Raw genomic sequence first — 18,263 nt, 5'->3', positions numbered from 1 at the left:
CCAGCAATAAAACATATTACTGGATAATAATCTTCATACCAAATAAAGAAGCTGACATGCATTTAGGGGACAGATGATATAAAAAATCAAATTGTTTAACATTCATATTCAGTGTGGTAGGATGGACATACTATGAAAGATTATCCAGGAACAAAAACAGAGTGGCGTCACAACAAATTTAAATTCCCCATCTCACATTCACACTGTACTTTAAAATTACTCCTCCATCCCCTTTACTTCATGTCATGTGCAAATACTTGAATATTATAAGAGAAGACTGTGACTTATTTGGTATAGATTAAAACAGCCAGTCTTAGGCTACCTGAGTTCAAAATTCAAGCTTTTCTTCTTCCTAGCTGTCTGCCCACAGGCAAGTTTGTTCCACGCTTTGGTTTCCTTATGTGTAAATAATAATAGTATATAAGTAGGGCTACAGCACTGCACACCTGAAGGGGGAAACATTCACACTGAAGAGTATATGAGTAGTGCCTCAAGACATATGCAGGCATACAACATAGCCTTAAAATTTTACTCTCCAAGGGTTTTTGTGAGGCATAACCGAGATAAATACATGCAGAACATTTAGTACAGTGTTGACATTTAGCTGTTGAGAGGTATCAGTCATAACTGGAACTATGCCATTGGCTTTCCTGGATCAGTGTGAAATCTTGTGGAAGAGAAAGGCTGTCAAGCTCCCTATGAGATAAACTGTGACACAGGGCTAGAGAGGTGATATACCCTAACGGAGGACAATGAAGGTGTATTGTGGCCTTGCCAGATGAAAACAAACTGCTTCTGGTGGCTTTTACTGACAGGGATGGAGAAAAAGGCATTTGCCACATCAACAGCTGTATACCAGGTACCAGGGAATATGTTAATTTGCTCAAGTGATGAAACCACATCTGGTACAGCAGCTGCCGTTGGATTCACTGCCTGTTTAAGCTTTCAATAATCCATCATTTCTCCAGGATCCACCTGTCTTCTGTACAGGCCAAATAGGGGAGCTAAATGGGGATGTGGCGGAAATCACCACCCCTGCATTTTTCAGGTCCTTGGTGGTAGCACTAATCTCCACAATCCCTCCAGAACTGCAGTATTGCTTTTAGTTTGCTATTTTCCTAGAGGCAGTTCTGGTGGCTTCCGCTTGGTCTTTCCCACCATAATAGCCTTTGCTCCATAAGTCAGGGAACCAGTGTGGGGATTCTACCAGCTGCTGAGTATGTCTATTCCAATTTTGCATTCTGGAACTGGGAAAATAACCAGAGGATTGGTTATTCTCACACTGGGCCCACTGTGAGATGGGCATGAGCTAAAATTCATTGATCACCTGACCTCCACACAAGCCCCTATCCTGACTAGTAGATCATAGTGACATTTGTGAATGTCCTAGAATTAGTGTTGGCTTACAGACAGTGACTAGAAGTCCTCAAAAGTTCTGATTACTTTCTTTTCTCCAAAGTATAGTTACCGCATTAAAAGGCTATACATCCCTTTGGGGAGGCTGGGGAAAAGTTTTGGCAGTATCCTGGTGTGTTTCTTCAAGGGGATCTATACACTCCCCTTCACTCAAGGTATTTTGGGTCTGGAAATTGGCTCAAGTCTGGAAACTGGTTGAGCAGCTGTGATTCTTGTTTTTAATGGTTCAGGACAGACTTCTGTTTACTTGACCTAGAAATTTTCTCTTATACAGATCAAGTAGTAGGCTTCCTATTTATTTCACTTCTAGGAACACCATGATCAATGCTGTAAGTCTGCAAAAGTGAGACTATTCTGCTTGCTCTTTTTTTTTTTCTTTTGATGGAGTCTTGCTCTGTCGCCCAGACAGGACTGCAGTGGAGCAATCTCGGCTCACTGCAACCTCCACCTCCCGGGTTCAAGTGATTCTCCTGCCTCAGCCTCCTGAGTAGCTGAGAGTACAGCCACGCACCACACTTGGCTAATTTTTGTAGTTTTAGTAGAGACGGGGTTTCGCCATGTTGGCTAGGATGGTCTCGAACTCCTGACCTCAGGTGATCCACCCATCTCAGTCTCCCAAAGTGCTGAGATTACAGGCGTGAGCCACTGCGCCCGGTCTCTGCTTGCTATTTTGACTCTGCTGTCTGACACGGTAATTACGCCTACTACTTGGCATTTGGCAGTGGGGTACCACCAGTTGGCCCCTGCCACCCTGGGATCGAATTACTCCTACTACATTTAGGTTTCCCAATTCAGTGACCAAAGTCCCCACTGTATGGTGTGACCCAGACAGAAGAGTGGTCACAGAGATCCTGAAGGATGCTGGGGCTCCCCACAAATATGTTTCTCACAGTTGTGGTGAAAGGTGAGTCATCTGGACGCATAAAATTCACAACTACATTCCAGTAGGCCACCCCTCCCCAAATTCAACTTGTGAGTAGAGAATACCAAAACGTAATTATAAACATTCATCAGTCGAGGGCTGGGGAGATCATGCAATATATTTCATAGAATCCCTTTAATGTGGAAAATATTTCAGTTCATTAGATACCAGGTTTACAGATTGATAGTGTCAGACCTACACTACATATCTAGAACCATTACCCTTCACTGCTTCCATAGACTATCTTGTGATCATTTAGTTTGAACTATTTCTGAAATGGTTAAATATTGTCTCTATCTGTACCTATTGCCGTAAAATGATATGACTTTGAAAGTCACTTAACGTATGAATTTGTACATGAAACAGTTTCTTTTCAACTTTAGCTTTTAGTGCTATGTGAATCTCTGTGGTTATCTATGAGTTCCTCTCCATTTCAATTAAACATTAAAAAAACATGATTTGTGTGCACACATAGGTAATATAACATGTACATAAGGTAGGTGCTTTTTGCCCTCTCTTTATCCACATCATGTTCTTCTCCTAACTGCCTCTAATAAAGACATCATTTTCTTAGGCCGGGCACGGTGGCTCATGCCTGTAATCCCAGTACTTTGGCAGGCCGAGGTGGGTGGATCACAAGGTCAGGAGATGGAGACCATCCTGGCTAACACAGTGAAAGCCCGTCTCTACTAAAAATACAAAAAATTAGCTGAGTGTGGCGCGTGGCTGTAACCTCAGTTACTCAGGAGGCTGAAGCAGGAGAATCACTTGAACCCGGGAGGTGGAGGTTGCAGTGAGCCGAGATCATGCCCCTGCACTCCAGTCTGGGTGATAGAGCGAGACTCTGCCTCAAAAAAAAAAACAAAACAAAAAAGAAATCAATTTTTTAGAAATTATCTTAAAATTTCAATGAATAAAGGTTTATTCTTAGTCTTTAATTTTTTTTTTCTTTCCTTTTTTGTTTTTTTTGGAGATGGGAGTCCCATTCTGTTGCCCAGGCCAGAGTGCAGTGGCACAATCTCAGCCCACTGCAACCTCTGCCTCCTGGGTTCAAGTGATTTCCATGCCTCAGCCTCCCAAGAAGCTGGGATTACAAGCATGCACTGCCATGCCCTGCTAATTTTTGTATTTGTAGTAGACATGGGGTTTCACCATGGTGGCCAGACCGGCCTCAAACTCCTGGCCTCAAATGATCCACCTGCCTTGGCCTCCCAAAGTGCTGAGATTACAGGCATGAGCCGCATGAGCCGCCACGCCCAGCCCTTAGTCTTTAATTTTAAAGGTATATGAGTAAAATATTTGTAATGTTTCTTTTTTTTTTAAAAAAAGGAGGCTTGTAACTTTTCAAAATATTTTTATTTTGCCAGTGAGTTAGTGTGTCTAAAGGAAAGTTTTCCCAACCATTGTTTAGGCTGCTCTACAAACCTGGAACAGAATCTCTGTTCCTGTTATTGAGGTCATCTCCCTTTTATTCTTGAAAGTTTCATTCAAAATACACCTATCAGAGTTCACTCAGGATATTTTCCACTACTCTCCTTTTCATAATGCTGCTGTTTCTTCTTATATTCTCCTTGAAACTCTCTCCTCTTTTGCTTCCATAATATTTTACTGTCCTCATCCTTTTTCTGCTTATCTTGAATCCTCCTTTTATTTTGCTAACTGGTCTATCCTTCTAAACGTGGCCATTCTCCAAAGCTTGTTGCCCTGAATGCTCTCTTTCTGCAGACTCTCCCTCACTTATCCTCTCAGTATCAGACATTGTCTCTGAGTTAACAGGTATCAAATAGTTTGCCTGAGTTCTGTTCTCTCACCAAAGATCTGGTTACTCAACTTCAGTATTTACTCCGAATATTTCTTTTCTTTTTTTTCTTTTTGAGACTGAGTCTCACTCTATTGCCCAGGTTGGAGTGCACTGGTGCAATCTCGACTCACTGCAAACTGCGCCTCCCGGGTTCAAATGATTCTCGTGCCTCAGCCTCCTGAGTAGCTGAGATTACAGGTAATTTTTGTATCTTTAGTAGAGACGGGGTTTTACCATGTTGGTCAGGCTGGTCTTGAACTCAGTGTCCCAAAGTGCTGGGATTACAGGTGTGAGCCACTGTGCCCAGCCTATTTACTGACTGTTTCTAAGTGGATGTTCACTATAACCTCAATCTTAATAATTCAAAAACCATTCATCATTATTCTTTCCAAATGGTTTCTGCCTTCCAACTTCTATTCCATTCAATGGCATGAATGAGTATCACAGTCTTCTCAGCTAGAAAGATTAGACTCCCTGTGGCTCATCTTCTTTGTGTCGGAATAGAATCATGGGATGTAGTGCAGCTCTGGATCAAACAGACTAAAATTTAATCCCAGGATTGCCGTTACTTATTGTGTGGTCCTGGATTAGTTACTTACTCTCCGAGCCTAGATTCTCATCTGTAAAATGAGATTAGTAATACCTATTTCACAAGGATGTGAAGTTGTGCACACAGGACATACTGGATAAGCAACAGTGCCTCTCACATCTAGTTACTTAGCAAATTATGCCTATTCATCCTTTGAAGGTCTCTGACAGATAATTCTACTTCCCATTCTAACTCTTAGTCATATCTGGATTACTGTAATAACCTCTTTGCAGTCTGCACTAAATCTAGCCTTTCCATCCATCCATCCATCCATCCATCCATCCATCCATCCCTCCATCCCTCCATCCCTCCATCCATCCATCACTATTGTCAAAATAATCTCCTTAAAATATATTTTATCAAATCATATTAATACAATTTTCAACAGCTTCCTACTGCCCATCAATCAAAGCTGTTCAAAATCTATCCACTCAAACCTACTTCAGAGATTACTTCCCTGACAAGCTATGGGTAAACTGGCCTCCCCACTCCCTCCCTGACACACCAAGACCTCTCCCACCAGCATGCTGCTGCCCAGGTTGTTTCTTCTGTCTGCGCTCATGGATAACCCCCTTTCCTGACCACTGGTTGTATCTGAAATCTGCATCAAGTACAACTTCCTTAGGCTGTATGCTGGTTCTTATTTCCCTTTACTGTTCAACTTACATGAATCCTCTCTCCCCACTTTGATAGTTTGTGGTTTATTATTGATGACTCCTCCGTCTACTACAATGTATCACTGCGTAACCAAGCAGAGGAAAACTTTCAAATGGATTAAAAGAATGGGACAAATGAGAGAATTATCATCACATGTTTTGAATCAATATACTTGAGTATTTAAAGGTAAAGAACTGCACTGTTTGCCTACGTTGTATTATTGTTATTATTATTATTATTTTTTGAGACAGTCTCACTCTGTTGCCCAGGCAGGAGTGCACTGGGGTGATCTCAGCTCACTGCAACCTCCCCCTCCCGGGTTCAAGCGATTCTCCTGCCTCAGCCTCCTGAGTAGTTGGGATTACAGGCACATGCCACCATGCCCAATTAATTTTTGTATTTTTAGTAGAGACAAGGTTTTGCCATGTCGGCCAGGCTGGTCTCAAACTCCTGACCTCAGGTGATCCACCCACCTCGGCCTCCCAGAGTGCTGGGATTACAGGCATAAGCCATAGAGTCCAGCCGTTGTATAAATTTTTATCAGGCAAAAGAGAACAGAAGTTTCTTGAAAATAAAGACAAATGATTAACTTTTTCTGCATTCTCATAAAAATCAAACACATTAGCCACTCAGTCTAATTAGTAATACTTATTATATTATTTTATAAATAAAGTTATTGAAAGTAAAAACCTTAATATACCTTTGCTTTCAATAACAGAGAAAAATGATTTTGAGGCAAGATACGTATCTAAGTTCCTCAGGGGAATTTTCTCTAATTCACATATTTCTCCCTAAGCAAACGCTTCCCTCATTTCCACTCTCTTCTCCCAGCTAACAACTGTACTATAATAGTAAGCCACTGTGATTGATGAGCCTATGTCACAGTGTTTAGTAGATATACACCAAAAGTTTTTAAAAAATGGGACAATATGGTTCTAATCAAGATCAGAGGTAAAATAATTTTCAGTATCTGCTACGGGCAAATTCCTCAATATGCCTACCATAATCTGCTGGTGTATAATTCAGAAGTTCAAATTGCCAGTGTTTATAGCACGAATAATTCTGGTACATGTCAAATATTTCTCGGGTAAATTGTTGGCAGATGTCACCTAAAAGAAAATATGAAAACTAGTCAGAACAAATTTCAGAAAGCCATCCTTAAGACTAAGTCCTTGGCCGGGCGCGGTGGCTCAAGCCTGTAATCCCAGCACTTTGGGAGGCCGAGACGGGCGGATCACGAGGTCAGGAGATTGAGACCAACCTGGCTAATACGCTGAAACCCCGTCTCTACTAAAAAAAATACAAAAAAACTAGCCGGGCGACGAGGCGGGCGCCTGTAGTCCCAGCTGCTCGGGAGGCTGAGACAGGAGAATGGCGTGAACCCGGGAGGCGGAGCTTGCAGTGAGCTGAGAGCCGGCCACAGCACTCCAGCCTGGGTGGCAGAGCAAGACTCCGTCTCAAAAAAAAAAAAAAAAAAAAAAAAAAAAAGACTAAGTCCTTTAGGAAATAAAGAATAACTATTTCCAAATGTAAATACTTTTTTTTTTTTTTTGCATCTTGGTGGTCATATTTATTGGAAGAGCTTGAGAAAAATGAAAATACCATTTTGCTTAAGAAGTTGTGAGTTATCTGCAAATCAACTCATTTCAGGCATGGAAGAATCTCCAGAATTATTTCTTAATATCAAAATGTATGCAAGTTTCTCTTTTGAATGTTTTGTACATTTAGAAAGGCCACTGTACAAAGTCTCCTGTTTTCCATACAGGACAAATTCTGTTTCAGCCAACTCTCAGTGGAGGGGCAACCAGGACAATGCCATCTCCCAGGACAAAGAGCATTGGAATATTCCGTTTCGTTGATTTATATATCTCTTCATATGTTTCTTCATCAATTTCTACAGTAGTCAGTTTCTTCCACATCTCCCAAGATCATATTTAAATGTTGACCATAAGCATGTAATCTGCCTCGAAGCTTTCGGTCATTTCTCATCTTCATATAAATTAGCTCATCTAGGCTGAGCCTGATAAGATCCAGGGGCTCCTCTACAGTGTTGGTAGTTTGATGCTGGTCTACGTCGTCCACCATGTTTCAAACCCTGCGCCCTTTCCCCTAAATACCTTTAATGGACTTTTTAAAGTTAGTGTTATCGGCCAGGCGCGGTGGCTCAAGCCTGTAATCCCAGCACTTTGGGAGGCCGAGACGGGCAGATCACGAGGTCAGGAGATCGAGACCATCCTGGCTAACACGGTGAAACGCCGTCTCTACTAAAAAATACTAAAAAACTAGCCGGGCGAGGTGGCGGGCACCTGTAGTCCCAACTACTCTGGAGGCTGAAGCAGGAGAATGGCGTGAACCCGGGAGGCGGAGCTTGCAGTGAGCTGAGATCCGGCCACTGCACTCCAGCCTGGGCGACAGAGCGAGACTCCGTCTCAAAAAAAAAAAAAAAAAAAAAAAAAAAAACCAATAATAATAATAATAATAAAGTTAGTGTTATCAAATAAGGTAAAATTCAAGGACTTTTTAGATCATTTAAATAATAAAATAAATTTACTGACCTCCAGTAGTTCTTCCAGCTGTCACCTCTAAAATAACATCATTTTTGTCATATTTCTCCTTTGGCAGAAGGCTCTGGAAAAGCTGAAATAAAAATCAGCATTTGTATGTATATTTTCCCCAGTATACTATTACTGAATTTAAATAAACGCCCCAAAAACATTGAAAAAATCAATAATTGGCAAAATCACACAGTATCCCAAATAGGGTATTCCAAAAATGCTATAATAAGTAGAACTAATTAGACCTAAAATAGGTGATCAATTCATGTTAACAATGGAGTTACTTGTCAGTATATTTTCTGCACTGTTATCAGATTATCTTAATTTTCTAGAATGCAGAAGTTCAGATCAAAGTCCAGGGTGTTCCATTCAATTTTCTTCAGATTTTGGCTCTTATAATTAGTTCTGAACAGCAGCTTCTTTCATCTAATGAATGAAGCAAGGCTTTGAAAGTCTTCAATTTGAGAAATGATTTCATATTATCTCCTGCTGTAACTGACAGCAGACACCAGCCATGCTGTGCCTTCTCAGCAGAGTTGCTCTAATTAAAGACTATGTTGAGGGCTCCCAAGATAAGGCTCAAAATGAGTTTCTCAGCTGTGACCAGAAAAAAAAGGGCTTCCTAATAAAGAAGGTAACCAACTTTCCTCTTAGGAAGAAAAGGGAAGTAATTTCACTATTACTAAAAAGTTTTTCAAATCAAACTAAAAGTACTTATGTGTCATGATTCTCCCTACTGCCAATTTCTGAAATACTCCATCTTTGCTAGAAATGATATAGTCTATGGGAGAGAACATCAGACTAAGAGTCAGACATTTTCTACCTTTGATTAACTGGTTCAATTCGTAATAGAAATAACTGATATCCCACGTAACCTCCCCCTTAACTTTTCAAAAAGTCCCTCTTTTGGATTCCCAGAGTAAGAAAGACTGAAGGTAGGAAGATGGCAAATGTGACAGAGGGAAACATGGTATACCGTAGTATGTTCTTCATTGTCTTTGTAGACAAACCATCCATTAAGCAAGAAGGAAAAGAGACCACTATGGAAGGGAAATCTTCCATTTCCATGTCTAGGAGATATCAGCTGATGCTGATATAGTATCATGAATCCTGAGAGGTTCCAGTATGCCACACCCTTACTAGACCTAACTAAAGATGTGTGTTAACCAACTATTTCTACACCTTTGGATTCATTCCATTCTATCCAGAGTGCAAATTTCCAATCCTTAATTAACAGTCACCATGAACTCCTCCTCCACTTCTCACTCTTAAAACCCTCTGACTCGTCCCTGTGGTGAACGAAATTTCTTTACCAGCATGTATGCTCTTGCTTAACAAGTTAACAGACTCAACTTTGAATTTTTCTTTTTTCACCCTGGGAGTCTTTGTTTTATTATGTGACACCGTAATTTCTTCATTCTCATTCTGCAGCAAATTATAGGAGACCAGCTTGATCACTTATCATAAGAGAACACTTAAAATAGTGTTTGGAAACCATTTTGAGCATCAAAGCAGTGTCTAGCAAAAACAGTATTCCTTTATACAGCACTACTGAAACCAGTCTACCTCTGAAAACCTACCTCATTGTACAACATGTTGATTTTTTGATCAATGGTTTGCCTTTCTTCCAGTGCAAGTTCTTGTAACTGCTTTTCATCTTGTTTATTTAGGCCTAAAAGCCAGAAACAGAAATAATGATAAAGTTTTTAAATACTTACAGAAAAACTCCTAAGTAGCCATGTTCCTCTTTGGCTACTAAGTTCTATTTCAATTGCAAATGCAAGGGATTATACAAGGGAACATTTAGAATACTTGGAGAATGTCAATTAACAAGTAATTGCTAAGCATTTCCAAAAAGCTCAGTGTGAAAAGTAATATAATCATGCCTCCCAAAACCTTGTGTGTGTGTGTTTTTTAAGGTAAAATAGCTTAAAACATTTAATCTCTAAACAAATCAATCTATTAACAGTAGTAACAAAAATATGCTTAATATAGAAACCCACATTTACAAAGCTTGTTATTTGAAGGTCTATAATTATATAAATCAGTGATTAATCAAACAGGTTTAAAAAGGGACTAGCTAATTAAATATAAACCCAAATAAGGTAAGTTTTGGAACAAACTGGAGTGAGCATTTCCTGTCTAAAGGTGGCAGCTGTAACTCAGCATACTGTGACATGGTCCAGGACAGCTACAACTTCCATATTATCCAAGAGAAGTCAGAAATAAGAATTCTTAAAACCTCTTGATACATTCATACTCAGTTCACGTTGTTTTTTTTTTTTTTTTAGAGAGATGAGGACTCACTATGCTGCCCAGGCTGGAGTGCCAGTAGCTATTCTCAGATGCGATCGTGGCGCACTACAGTCTCAAACTCCTGGACTCAAGCAATCTTCCTGCTTCAGCCTTCCAAGTAGCTGAGATTACAGGTGCATGCCACCGTGCCTGTCTTAGTATGGTACTTTAAAATACATATCATGGCCAGGTGTGGTGGCTCACGCCTGTAATCCCAGCACTTTGGGAGGCCAAGGCAGGCAGATCACTTGAGGTCAGAAGTTCGAGATGAGCCTGGCCAACATGGTGAAACCCCATCTCTACTAAAAATACAAAAATTATACAAGCGTGGTGGTGCACGCCTGTACCCCTAGCTACTCGGGAGGCTGAGGCAGGAGAATTGCTTGAACCCAGGAGGTGGAGGGTGCAGTGAGCCGAGGTCACGCTACTGCACTCCAGCCTGGATGACAGAGAAAGACTCTGTCTTAAAAAAAAAAAAAAAGTATCATGTGTGTCAGACAAAACATACATTTTTGTAACCTGTCCTGTATGGAGAAAATGGGCCTTTTTCTATTATTTCCAAAGCAGAAAGTTAAATCATGGAACTCTAGCAAAACAAGATAATAATGATCTAGTTATTGACCAAGGATGGTAGACCTCATGACCTTTGACTCCACTGCTTTAGAGGCCTGCAGGCTTCGTCAGTGGGCATTGCTACAAGTTGAGGTAAAAAATTCTGACCCTTAATAATAATTATAAAGAAAATAGAAATGAAGAATCACAATTATAAAGAAGAGAAGACTCTTTTAAATTATTCTCTAGTCATGGAAGTCATTAGGTCTGGTGGGAGTCTGTGCCTCATTCAAGCTTTCAACATTTAACATTTTGCTAGACACTCTGCTAGTTGCTGGGGAGACAAGGAAGAAAAAAAAACATGGCTTCAGGTCTCAAGTGGCCCAGTCTGGTGGCAAACACATATACATGATTACAATATGTGATGGGGCAGTGCCAGTGTGCCATGGGGGCATAAATGAAGGGGACGAAACCAGACATTAGCACTTAATGAGGGCTTCCTGGCTAAGGCGTCGTCAGAACTAATTCTAATTATGGATCATCTGTTGTAGAATTTTAATGTCACCACTAGTACCACATTGTGCACATGTCACAAATGGAAACCAGGCTGACATTACTTAATAGATATCTGCTGGTTCAAAGGTATCAGAAAAACCTTCTGATTTGCAATCATATAAAATTATTTTTGTGGTCTCTTATTATTTGCTGTAAACCTGTAGAATCTGTCTAATTCAATTTCATTATATCAACAAAGATTCAAGAACCTATTATGTCCCATGTTTAGTGCTGCAGAAGATAGAAAAATGAGTAAGACACAGGACCTGACCTTGAAGAACAGACAATGGTGTTAGGGGCTTAGGTTAAGACAGTTACATAAAGGATCATAATACAAAACAGAGAAAGGTAACCATACTTGTTTTGCAAAGGGTACTGAAGCCAAAGTATGACATCTCAGCCCAACTTTGTAAGAGGACTGGCTTTTAACAAGGTGAAATGGGTATGTTAACAATGTGGGCAAAGATATAGTCATGGAACAGCACAAATATATCCAGAGAATGGCAAGTTGTCTATTTTGGCTAGAAGGCAGAATATGCAAAGAGAATTAACATAGTACACGGAGAGGCTGGGGTTACTCTGCAGGGGCTTTTAAATGCCAAACCAAGAAATCTCTACTTATAGGCAATGGGAACAGGTGAGTAACATGAATAAGATTGTACTTGAACTGGAACATCTAGAGGTAGGACTACAAGTTAGGAACTGATTGTCATCAGCTAAGTCAGAGATGTAATGAAGATATAAATTAGTGGAAGGAATAGAAGGGGACTCGTGCAAGATGCATCATAGACGTAGACCCTACTGGACTTTGAATCATCCAGTGAGTAGTGGATAAAAGCAGAGGCTTTGGAATCTCATTGCTTGAATTCAAATCCTTGCTTCTCCCCTCGCTGAGTGACCTTTGCAAATTTAACCTTTCAGTTTCCTCATCTATAAAATGTATAAAATGAGGGAAAACACAGGCTGGGCAACACTAAAAATAAAAAAAAAAAGCTGGGAGTGGTTGCACACACCCATAGTTCCAGCTACTTGGGAGGCTGAGGTTGGAGGACTGCTTGAGTCTAGGAGTTCAAGGTTAAAGTAAGCTGTGATTACGCTACTGCATTCCAGCCTGGGCCACAGAGCAAGACTCTGTCTCTTAAAAAAAAAAACAAAAGGGGGAGGGGGAATAATCATATATCCTACGTCATAAGGTTACCTGAGCATTCAAATGAGATAATATTTGTAAAGCCCGACTTTGTAAATGTAGCTATTATTACTATTATTATAGAAGAATTGTAGAGGCAGTAGAGCCTTTAGAACTGATGCAATCCAATGTAATATTATACATGATACAACCAAGGCTGAAAGAAGTTATGCCAATTTAATTAGAATGCATTTCGTAAACTCCTACTATATACAAGCAACCTTCTCAAAACTAATTAATTACAAATTTGTGTGGCATTATGCAAAAGAGTAAAAAATATCTCCATTAAACTTATGTAAGAGACTTGTGACACCATCAATAGAAGGCAGAAAAATGGAAGGTTTCAAACATCCAGGACTTTACAGGTGTAACAGTGACTGGCCTGTATGTCACATAATACCTCTAAGGCTAAATGAAACAAGATGAAGCACAGAAGAAAATCTAGAAACTAAAAGTGAATAGCAAAATCTGAATAAATGTTGAATCATAGGTTAGTTCATTAAACTTTTCTCTCAACTTCTGTATAAAAATTTTGGAAAATTTTCATAAGAGAAAAAATGTAGAGGCAGCAGCAGTATTAAGAAATACTAAAATAGAAAATTAAGATAAAAAATAGCCTGTAGTCCCAGCTACTCAGAAGGGCTGAGGCAGGAGGATTGTTTGAGTCCCGGAGTTTGAGTCCAATCTGGGCAACATGGTGAGACCCCATCCCTTAAAAAAAAAAAAAAAAAAAGATAAAAAATAAATACGCTGGCCGGGCGCGGTGGCTTACGCCTGTAATCCCAGCACTTTGGGAGGCCGAGACGGGCGGATCATGAGGTCAGGAGATCGAGACCATCCTGGGTAACACAGTGAAACCCCGTCTCTACTAAAAATACAAAAAATTAGCCAGGCGTGGTGGCAGGCACCTGTAGTCCCAGCTACATGGGAGGCTGAGGCAGGAGAATGGCGTGAACCCGGGAGGCGGAGCTTACAGTGAGTAGAGATCATGCCACTGCACTCCAGCCTGGGCAACAGAGTGAGACTCCATCTCAAAAAATAAATAAATAAATAAATAAATACGTCACATACAAAAATAACTCAAATAGATCAAAGACCTAAATGCATGGGATAAAAATTAAAAAATACTTCACTCTTGTAAGAAAACACAAATGTAAACCTTTGTGACCTTAGATTAGGCAATTTTCTTAGACATGACTCCCAAAACTCAAGCAACAAGAGAAAAAAAGATACATTGGACATCATCAAAATTTTAAAATATCATGCTTCACAGGACAGTATCAAAAAAGTGAAGAGAAAAACCACAGAATGAGAAATTTTTGCAAATCATATATCTGATCATCGACTTTTATCTAGAATATAAAGACCACTTACAACTCAATAATGAAAAGACAATTCAGTTTAAAAACTGGCAAAGGATCTGAACGGTCATTTCTCCCAAGATGATACACAAATGGACAAATAAGCACCAGAAAAGATGCTCAACATCATTAATCTTCAGGAAAATGCAAATCAAACCACAATAAGATGCCACTTCATATTCATAGGATGGCAATAATTGAAAGGGCAGATAAGAAGTGTTGGCAAGTATGTGGAGAAATATGAACCCTCATACACTGTGTATAAACCTGTAAAATGGTTATAGCCACTTTGGAAAACAGTCTGGCAGTTCCTCAAAAGGTTAAACATAGAGTTACCACATGAACCAGCAATCTATGCCCACAAAACAACTTGTATACACAAGTTCACGGTATCATTATTTATAATAACCAAAAAGTGAAAACAACTCAATGTTCATCAACTGATGAATGGATAAATAAAATGTGGTATATCCATACAATGGAATATAATTCAGTAACGAAAAGAAATAAAGTACTGGCTGGGCACGGTGGCTCGCGCCTGTAATCCCAGCACTTTGGGAGGCTGAGGTGGCTGGATCACTTGAGGTCAGGAGTTCAAGACCAGCCTGGCCAACATGGTGAAACCCCGTCTCTACTAAAATACAAAAAAAATTAGCTGGGAATGGTGGCGGGTGCCTGTAGTCCCAGCTCCTCAGGAGGCTGAGGTGGGAGAATCGCTTGAACCTGGGAGGCAGAGGTTGCAGTGGCCGAGATCGTGCCACTGCACTCCAGCCTGGGTGACACAGCAAGACTCTGTCTCAAAAAAAAAAATAAATAAATAAATATAAAGCTTCCTTCTTGGCTTCACTAATGTGTGATCCCCTCCAGGAAGCTTTACCCAATCAACCCAGGCTGGTTTGAGTGCCCTCTCCTCTTTGCTCCCATAAAACTATGCCTTCCTCTAGTAGAGCAGGTCTCACATTATAAACAATACTTAAATAAGTTTCTCTCACTAGACCACAGAAGCTCATTGATGGGGTAGGAACTATGTGTGTAGCCCTACTATGTAGGTACAGTGTTCAATAACGTTCTGCTCAATAAAATAAAGCTTCTGAAAAGACCAACATTTTGTCTTCCAGACCTTAAGACCATGGCAAGTACCACGAGGAGTCTAGTTACTTAGTAGAATTGATCTTTCGTAGCTAAAGTGGGTCAAACACTCTGGGTACAGAGTCCTGTTCTTTCCAAGCGTTGAGCTTATTACTTGTACGTTTTTTAAAAGACTGAGTTCAGGCCAGCCTCAGTGGCTCAGCAGCTATAATCACATCGCTTTGGAAAGCCCTGGCACAGCAGTCCTACCTACTCAGGATTCTGGAGCTACGATGGAGTCACTGCACTCCCACCTGGGCAACAAGTGAGATCCTGCTTCTTTGGGAAAAAAAAAACAAAGACTAAGTTCAATAAAGCTTTGACTTAGAAAATCAAATCTGTACTTACACACACACATAAAAATAGCCCTTATGCAGGACACATACGTATCTTTTACCTACTTTTACACATTGATTCTAATTCTTCAATTGCTTGTTCAGTCTCCTGAATTTCTTGGTAAATGGCTGCAAGAGGTGCCAACTCAGCATGCCTTCTGTTCAAGGACCTTTGGTTCTCTTCATTCACAGGGATATGCTGCAGACATTGCTCAAGTGTTTGGTACTCCTTATTCAGGTTCTCCATATATTTCTGTAGTGCTTTATGCTTCCAAAGCATCTTGGTGTCTTGATGGCAATATCTCCTGGACCAATTCTTACTTAACAGATGAAAAATGCAATTCCTGTTTTGTCTAAAAACTTGCAGTCTTGTATCAAGATGTATCTGTCTAAATTGATGAGAATGGAGCTGGATGTGACACTGGAGGTAACCATCAAGAGATGGATGTCTAAAAAGCCAAACACACAGGTGACGATTCATCTCAGCATCTGAAATACAATAAACACCATCTTTAAAAAAAAATCAGCTCTAAAGATACATGCATAATAAAGCTGGAAGGAACATCAAGAAATCTTGTTTCATTTACTGCCTCAGCCAGCTCCAAAGACAGTCTTAAAATTCAACTGCCAGCCAGGCGCAGTGGCTCACACCTGTAATCCCTGCACTTTGGGAGGCCAAGGTGGGCAGATTACCTGAGGGCAGGAGTTTCAGACCAGCCTGGCCAACATGGTGAAACGCCGTCTCTACTAAAAACATAAAAATTATCTGGGTGTGGTGGCAGGCGCCTGTAATCCCAGCTACTCGGGAGCCTGAGGCAGGAGAATTGCTTGAACCCAGGAGGCAGAGGTTGCAGTGAGCCGAGATCGCGCCATTGCACTCCAGCCTGGGGGACAAGAGCGAGACTTGGTCTCAAAAAAAAAAAAATAATTCAACTGCCTACAGAAAGAACCTAATTCTTCAAATGTGTGAATAACATAGTAAAATAAATAAAAACAGCACTGCTTCCTACCTGCTCAACATATATAATTAACTGAAGCATATGAGTAGGAGTACACCTAACAAATATATCAATTGAGTAAGTTAAGTCAGTTATTTTCTAGAAAGTATCCAGAATCTAGAATTGAGTGTGTAAATAAGCTCTTGAAAGCTATGAAAACATACAAACTTAAGGTGGTTCACAGAGTCATTTTCTAAAGTTTGAAGAAAATATTATTATCTTTTTAATTCTTTAACTTTAAGGATCTAGATATCCAAGGAAGTCAAGTAACTTAATCAAGACTATTCAGTCGGCTGGATAGAGACAGAGCTGGTATTAGAATGTAAGTTGCCTGTTCAGGACTCAGTAATTTTCACTCTCAATTCTGCAATCACTTTTCAAAAATGCTTCCCTTTTAGCTGAGATCCTAAAGGAAGAAAAGTTCAAGTATTAATAGATCAAGAAAGTAGGGTTGGTGAAAAGCCCTACAATTATATTAAGTGGTGTCAGTTATATTAAGCAAGAAAAGCAAGGGACAAAATAGAATCTCAATTACATTTTAAAAACATTCTATAATATATACTATACATGTAAAAAAAGAAAAAAAAAGTACATAGAGTATTTTTTAAAAAGAATGTTAAATAAGAAACATACCAACATGTGCCAGGCACAGTGGCTCACGCCTGTAATCCTACAACTTTGGGAGGCCGAGGCGGGCAGATCATCTGAGGTCAGGAGTTCGAGACCAGCCTGGCCAACATGGGAAAACCCTGTCTCTACTAAAAATACCAAAACAATTAGCCAAGCGTGATGGCACATGCCCGTAGTCCCAGCTGCTTGGGAAGCTGAGGCAGGAGCATCGCTTGAACCTGGGAGGCAGAGGTTGCAGTGAACTGAGATCGCAGCATGCACTTCAGCGTGGGTGACAAAGCAATACTCTGTCTCAAAAAAAAAAAAAGAAACATACCAAAATGTTAATAAAATGATCTCTAGTTGTGAGATTATGAATACCTTTTGCTTGCTATTTTTTCTACTTTTCAGTGTTTTCCAAGTCTCTTGCACATATAGCATGGAATACATTCATAATCACAAAAAAAGATTAGTTTAAAAAATTACAGGTTAGGTGAAATTGGCTGTGTACAATAATTTTGTTCTCCTCCCCTCCAACAGAGATAATCAAGAGCTAACAAAAGTACACAATGGTCTTACTGAGTAAGAAAGGGAGAATATAAAGTGTTCTAAGAAAAACACTTTGCCCCTAAAACTCTGAGGTTCAAAGTTGAAATAATGGTCAAGCCACGCACAGTAGCATGCATCTATTGTCCCAGCTACCCAGGAGACTGAGGCAGGAGGATCACTTGAGCCAAGGAGTTCAAGGCCAGCCTAGGCAACATAGTGAGACTCAACTCAAAAAAAGAAGGATCAACATTTATCAAAATCAACCTTTACTCTCTCCAGTGATCCTACTATGCTAGGAGGTGCATTGATATATTAGCTCATTTGTTCACTATAAGCCTGTTAACTTACCATTAGCACCTAGGAAATAAACATTCAGAATGGTCTTTAAAATATTCAGTTTCCAGAGTTCTACTGATAGATTTTAGGATAGTGCATCACATTATTAAAAGCACTGTGGAAGAAAGCACCAATGGCCAGCTGTCACAAACGTTACACTCCACCACCCCCATATCTCAAGCACGTCAGAGAAAGTGTGTCCATTTGCTAACAGACAGAATAAAAGGATGACAAATACATGTTTGTACGAATACTTATTGCTAAAATTTCCATTTTAGGAACAGAGTAGAATTTTCTAAATTGCATAATTTTCAGAGTAAAATTGCATAATTTTCAAGGTCATGAATCTCAACATTAAGAAGAAAAAAAAAAAAAAGATGTTTACTCTCCAAGGTTAACTACACCTGAGAACAGCACGA

General features: G+C 39.9%; 1 protein-coding gene and 1 pseudogene across 7 annotated transcripts in view; both read right to left on the bottom strand.

Annotated features, from left to right (window-relative positions):
* The window catches only part of MTRF1 (mitochondrial translation release factor 1), a 48,783-nt gene that overhangs the window by 30,014 nt on the left and 506 nt on the right, over positions 1-18,263 (bottom strand). For 4 of the 7 annotated variants that reach the window (XM_030921985.1, XM_010374510.2, XM_030921986.1 and 1 more), the window contains exons 2-5: positions 15,419-15,841; positions 9,521-9,612; positions 7,941-8,022; positions 6,387-6,494 (exon numbers count right to left, since the gene is read on the bottom strand). In XM_030921985.1, the coding sequence (XP_030777845.1) occupies positions 6,387-6,494; positions 7,941-8,022; positions 9,521-9,612; positions 15,419-15,833 (697 nt within the window). In that variant the 5' untranslated portion in view covers positions 15,834-15,841. Of the gene's footprint in view, positions 1-6,386; positions 6,495-7,940; positions 8,023-9,520; positions 9,613-15,418; positions 17,268-18,263 lie in introns of all 7 variants that reach the window. The other 3 variants (XM_030921988.1, XM_030921987.1, XM_030921983.1) reach the window with 2 other exon arrangements.
* On the bottom strand, positions 7,054-7,626 carry LOC104671095 (annotated as a pseudogene).

This window comes from Rhinopithecus roxellana, chromosome 18 (assembly GCF_007565055.1).
Source record: "Rhinopithecus roxellana isolate Shanxi Qingling chromosome 18, ASM756505v1, whole genome shotgun sequence".
Lineage (NCBI taxonomy): Eukaryota > Metazoa > Chordata > Mammalia > Primates > Cercopithecidae > Rhinopithecus > Rhinopithecus roxellana.
The sequence above is the reverse complement of the archived record's forward strand: the minus strand, read 5'-3'. Positions and strand labels throughout refer to the sequence as shown.